A 6,874-nucleotide genomic window follows, 5' to 3' on the forward strand; every position below is an offset into this window, starting at 1 on the left:
GAATAGCAGAAAGCTCATCGGAGCCAAAGAACTTGAGTTCAAATTCCAGCTCTTCCATTTACTATCTATGGATTTTCTTCATCTTTGTGAGTCTCAGTTTCCTCACCTATAAAATGGAGGTGAACTGGCCATTTTCTAAGTTCTCATCTAGTAATAACATCTTGCAAATTCCTAATCTGACTCTTCCCTCTTTTTACCTTTCCAGTACCTTACCCAACTTTCTCCTCCTTTTCCATGCAATCTGCTCTCTTGTGACACTTGCTGCTGCTGCGACAACAAAATGCCATCTCCTGACTGCCTATTTTCACTTGCTATCATCTGTGCCTTCATTGCTCTACTTCTTCATCTTCATCTCTTGCCTTCTCTGACTTTTTTTTTCATATTCCAGCTAAAAGCCTCTCTTCATCAAAAAGTCATTCCCCTTTAATGCTATTGTCTTCCCTCTGAAATTTGTCTTCATTTTATCCTTTTTCCATCCTGTTTGTGCACAGCTTGTTTGCAAGTGGTGTCTCCCATTAGACTATGAGCTTCTTAAGAGTAGGGGATGTCTTTTGCCTTTTTTGTGTATCCCTTTTGCTTAGCACAGTATTTGGTAAACAGTAAGTCCTTAATTAATGTTTTTGATAGATCAACTCACTGATTTTGAGTGAATCAGAATGAAGCACTCTTTATCAATATCTGGTTTCATTTGATTGACACTTCAACTTAAGCAGAGCTAATGATATTTGACTCAGTTCCTGATCTGAGCAATTGGAGTAAATAACACCAATGTGTGCAGAAAACAATGGTTTAATTTTATGGATATAGGGAATACTTGAATCTTGGTCCATGCCAAAGCTAATAAAAAGAATAGGAGCCAAAGGGAACAAGTATTTAAAGGGCTACTATGGGTCAGTTACTATGCTAACCACTTTACAAATATTATCTCACTTGATCCCCACACAATTCAGGAGGTGGGTACTATCATTATTTTCTTTTATAATTGAGCAAATGGAGGCAAACAAGCATTAAAAGACTTACCTATGGTCTTACATCTAGTAAGTATCATAAATGGAATTGAACTCAGGTGTTTATGTTTCCAAATCTAGTACCTCTATTCGTTGTACCACCTACCTACTTCTGATAATAATTAATGAAAGGTAAACACAATAGGGATGAAGTTCTTTTTTTTTTTTTTTTTTTTTTTTTTTTTTTTTTTTTTTTAAGTGAGCATTGTCCATTTTATTCTTTGTTCAATACTATCTGGAGTACCACAAAACAGAATGAAGCAGTGTACTTGTAGGTTGATGAATTTGTTTTTGAGGTCTGAAAAGTAGATGTTTTAAAATAAATGTACAATTAGCTCTTTAAGATATTTTATTTAGTTTATATCAAATTGTTTACCATTTTAGGATGAGGGGAGGGAAAAGAGGAAAGGCAGAAAAATCTAGAACTCAAAATCTTATAAAAATGAATGCTAAAATTGTCTTTACATATAATTGGGAAAATAATATATTATAAAACATTTTATTTTTTCCAGTTACATGTAAAAACAACTTATAACACTGATTTGTAAAAAATTTTGAGTTCTAATTTTTCTCCCTCCTTCCCTTCCATCTGATTAAGCAAACAATTTGATATCTTATACATGTGCTGTCGTGCATGCAATACAATTAACTCTTGATTCCTCATCATCATGTCCACAGAGAGATGGATTTGGTAAGAATGCTGAATGCTGAATATCTAAGTTATTGATAAAATTTAGATTTGGGATGATCTAGTTCAGGTTTCAACAAACTTTTCCTAATTGAGAGGGAAAGAACCTCTTAGCATGAGGAAGTAGTTGTATGATAGTAGAAATAGTTCTGGCCTTAAGCTAATAAAGTCCTGTGTTCAATCCTCATTTTAGCTGCTTCCTAGCAATATGATCTTGGACAAATCATTTATCATTTCTGGATTTCAGTTTTTTTGTGTAAAATGATTATAGCTGATATCCAGGGTCCAGATTTCACATGAGTCTAGTTTTGATTGTGTCAATTTTATGATCATCTGTGTGGAGTTGAAGGGGTGGGGGAGAGTGACTGTGGCAATCCAAATCACTGAAGTGAGAAAGGAAGCATGATGGCAGGAAGCAGTTTAAAGACTAACCAGATAATCCATGAAGATTGATCAGCAGATCAAGATGGACTTTTGGTGAAACTAGGTTGCCCACTATCACCATTACTATTCAATATTGTATTAGAAATGCTAGCTTCGGCAATAAGAGTTGAGAAAGAGATGAAAGGAATTAGAGTAGGTAATGAGGAAATCAAATTATCACTCTTTGCTGATGATATGATGGTATAGTTAGAGAACGCCAGAGATTCTACTAAAAAGCTCTTAGAAATAATCCACAACTTTTAGCAAAGTTGCAGGACACAAAATAAACCCACATAAGTCATCAGCATTCTTATATATCACTAACAAAATCCAACAATTAGAGTTACAAAGAGAAATTCCATTTAAAGTAATTGCTGATAGTATAAAATATTTGGGAATCTATCTGTCAAGGGAAAGTCAGGAACTATATGAGCAAAACTACAAAAAACTTTCCACACAAATTAAGTCAGATCTAACCAATTGGAAAAATATTAAGTACTCTAGGGCAAGCAAATATAATAAAGATGACAATACTACCTCAACTAATCTATTTATTTAGTGCTATACCAATCAGACTCCCAAAAAACTATTTTAATGACCTAGAAAAAATAACAACAAAGTTCATCTGGAAGAAGAAAAGGTCAAGACTTTCAAGGGAACTAATAAAAAAAAAAAATCAAATGAAGGTGGCCTAGCTGTACCAGATGTAAAACTATATCATAGAGCAACGGTCACCAAAATCATTTGGTATTGGCTAAGAAATAGACTAGTTGATCAGTGGAATAGATTAGGTCCAAAGGACAAAATAGTCAATAATTTTAATAATCTAGTGTTTGACAAACCCAAAGACCCCAACTTTTGGGATAAGAATTCACTGTTTGACAAAAACTGCTGGGAAAATTGGAAATGAGTATGGCTGAAACTAGGCATTGACCCACACTTAACACCATACACCAAGATAAGGTCAAAATGGCTTCATGACCTAGGCATAAAGAATGAGATTATAAATAAATTAGAAGAACATAGGATAGTTTACTTCTCAGACCTGTGGAGGAGGAAGAAATTGTGACCAAAGAAGAACTAGAGATCATTACTGATCATAAAATGGAAAATTTTGATTATATCAAATTGAAAAGCTTTTGTACAAATAAAACTAATGCAGACAAGATTAGAAGGGAAACAATAAACTGGGAAAGCATTTTTACAGTCAAAGGTTCTGATAAAGGCCTCATTTCCAAAATATATAGAGAATTGAATCTAATTTATAAGAAATCAAGCCATTCTCCAATTGATAAATGGTCAAAGGATATGAACAGACAATTTTCAGATGAAAAAAATGAAATTATTTCTAGCCATATGAAAGATGCTCCAAGTCATTGTTAATCAGAGAAATGCAAATTAAGACAACTCTGAGATACCACTACATACCTGTCAGATTGGTTAGGATGACAGGAAAAGATAATGCTGAATATTGGAGGGGATGTGGGAAAATTGGGACACTGATGCATTGTTGGTGGAATTGTGAATACAACCAGCCATTCTGGAGAGCGATTGGGAACTATGCTCAAGAAGTTATCAAACTGTGCATACCCTTTGTTCCAGCAGTGTTTCTACTGGGCTTATATCCCAAAGAGATTATAAAGAAGGGAAAGGGACCTGTATGTGCAAGAATGTTTATGGCAGGTGGTGTCCAAAAACTGGAAACTGAGTGGATGCCCATCAATCGGAGAATGGCTGAATAAATTGTAGTATATGAATGTTATGGAATATTATTGTTCTGTAAGAAATGACCAGCAGCAGGATTTCAGAAAGGCCTGGAGAGACTTACATGAACTGATGATGAGTGAGATGAGCAGGACCAGGAGATCATTATATACTTCAACAATAATACTATATGATGATCAATTCTGATGGACATGGTTCTCTTCAACAATAAGATGGACCAAATTAGATCCATTTGTTTAATGATGAATATAACCAGCTGGTGAAAAAATTCTGGGAAATGAGTGTGAACCACTACATAGCATTTCCAATCCCTCTGCTTTTGTCCACTTGCATTTTTGATTTCCTTCACAGGTTAATTGTACATTATTTCAAAGTCCAATTCTTCTTGTGCACCAAAATAACTATATTGATATGTATACATATATTGTATTTAACATATACTTTAACATATTTAACATGTATTAGTCTACTTGCCATCTGGGAGGGTGGGGAGAAGGAGGGGAAAAATTGGAACAAAAGGTTTGGCAAGTGTCAGTGCTGAAAAAAATTACTCATGCACATATCTTGTAAATAAAAAGCTATTAAAAAAGATGGACCTCTTGGAGAACCCCTAATTTAAGTCTTTCCCTTGAGAATTGAGAATTACCAATAATAACATGATTATCCTGCAAGAAAATTCATTACTGCTAAATAATGATTCACTTTAAAATATTTTCCCCAAAATACTTTATTTTTCCAAATACATGTAAAGATTCATTTTTCATTTCAACATTCATTTTTTGTAAAACTTTGTATTCCAAATTTTTTCCCTCCCTCTCTTCCCTCCCCCCTTCCAAGACAGTAAGCAAATTGAAATAGATTATACGTGTACAATACTTTTAAACATATAAAACATTTTCTTTTCCAGAAAATAACAGATTCACCTCAGAAGTTAATAAGCTGTAAAAAGGAAGACATTGAAACCTGTGACACAGTTGTACGGGTGATGTACTCTGAAGAGCTCTTTCGTTCATGGATACAAGAGACTTTATAGAAAACTCTGGCTTTCTTGATACACTTCATCAGGATACAGAGTAGCTGGACATCAGGAGCAATCAGAGAAGACAGTTTCACTCTCAAGAAAGGAAATCAGAAAACTCAGGATATAACTTGTGATCTATTTGCTCGGAGTTAGCTGTTTGGCAGAAATACTTCAGGAAGACTTTTACCAGTGATATGTTGGTATCATGGAAGATTCATTGGGCTAGACATTGGAAAGTCTAGGCTCTAGCCTTGGTTCTGCTGCTAAAAGACTATATGAGTATGGGAAAGTCATTTTCATTCTCTGGACCTCCATTTTCTATAAAATTATAAAATGATGCAGTTGGAGTATATGACCATTTGATTTTATGAAGCAGGATTCTGATATAGTATTAGCTGACATTCATGCTAGCCAAGCAAAAATTGGCAAAATTTTATTTTACTTAACTACCTTCATAAATGCTTTTACCATCAATCCTGGAGAGTTGGTATCTCCTACCTTCCACTAATACAGAAGCTGCTTGAATAATAGCTATGGATATATTGACAATCCATTTGGTCTTCTCAGGTATTGAAATGTATTGTTCACAATTTATTAATTTCCAGTCATTTGGCATTATTTTTAAAATTTCTTTTCATTGAAAAGGGAATGGATTGCCACTATTATAGATACATAAAGACTGAAAGAACTATTTGAGAAGGATCTTTTTGAAATGAAATGTAGTGAGGTCTTGGAGCAGGTCCTAGCAAGGATGAACTTTAGGAAAAGTAAAGGATCAAATAGTTCAGAATGGTAGCTTATATTCTTATTCTTCCATTTTAGTCACAAGTGTGTCTTTCTGATCAGATTGTAAGCTCTACAAGAGGAGAAATCACATCTTGTTTACATTTTTATATCTTTCAACATGTGCATCCAGAATGTGCTTAATAAATATTTTTGGATGGATGAAAGTCTGAATTATTTCCCTTCTTAATGTTTACTTGCATTATATTTTTTCTTCTTTGAACAACTTATATTAGGTAGTTTTATTTATCTATTCATTTTCATAGCACTTCAGCATGGAGAATCTCCAACACACCAGCAAACTTGCATTTAATAGTTCTGAAGCCCTGGATACTTAATAATGACTTGAATTATTTACCTCTCGCTCTGCTATGCAGACCAATTTGTAAACAGTTTGATGTTACTGAAATTAGGGAGTTTTTGCTATGTTGAATTGTAAAATTTGTCAGTAAGTGTAGTAGGAGGCAGAGATTAGGTTAGATCACAATTGGGAAATTTTGTGGCACTTTCTCCTAAGGATACCAAACTGCTTGCAACCACAAAACCTCTCATCTCTTCTAACACTACTATTCTTCTGGTGATGTTATGTTGCTGAGGCTCACAGAATATCACAATTGTGAAAGAATGATATTTAAAGTAGCCCAGCAGGTAATGAAGAAAAAACCCTACCTAGTTACATATGCAAGTAGATGTATGCAGGTTGCAACATATCAGTAATAGTTCAGGGCTTGCATGTGAAAAGAAGTGTAAATTTCATCACTGAGGACTAGAATCAAAAATATGACTTTAAATTCAGAATGAAAGCCAATATATTGACAGCCTGAGTACCATGTTGGTATTCAAGAGATAATAAGAGAAATAGATAAAGGACTACTCTGTATGGGGTAGACTCTCCTAATGAAAGATTTGTGGAAAGACATAGATTAACAATTACACAGAATGAGGAGTGGAGGGATTGAAATCTGTGTAACTGGAAAGAATAAACACATTGGTGAAATCAGGTATCTGTATAATTATTAAAATGGAAAATAATATATTCTGAGAAAGACAAGGTAGAACAATTTTCTAAAACAATGTGACTCATGATTCATTTCTAATTGATCTTGATACACTTCATCAGCAATTCTTTAAGATTATAATTTGCAGAGAAGATGACAATCTTCATTGGTAAGAGGGAGCTCCCTATCCTTATGAAATCACAGGTCCAAGCTCTGTCCCATTTTTATT

General features: G+C 34.1%; 1 protein-coding gene across 1 annotated transcript in view; it reads left to right on the plus strand.

Moving 5' to 3' along the window:
* The window catches only part of IL20RB (interleukin 20 receptor subunit beta), a 29,286-nt gene extending 22,612 nt beyond the window's left edge, over positions 1–6,674 (plus strand). The window contains exon 7 of the mRNA XM_031959795.1: positions 4,751–6,674. Coding sequence (XP_031815655.1) covers positions 4,751–4,876 — 126 coding nt within the window. The 3' untranslated portion in view covers positions 4,877–6,674. The remainder of the gene's footprint in view (positions 1–4,750) is intronic.
* The last annotated feature ends 200 nt before the right edge of the window (positions 6,675–6,874 follow it).

This window comes from Sarcophilus harrisii, chromosome 3 (assembly GCF_902635505.1).
Source record: "Sarcophilus harrisii chromosome 3, mSarHar1.11, whole genome shotgun sequence".
In the NCBI taxonomy this organism is placed as follows: Eukaryota; Metazoa; Chordata; class Mammalia; order Dasyuromorphia; family Dasyuridae; genus Sarcophilus; species Sarcophilus harrisii.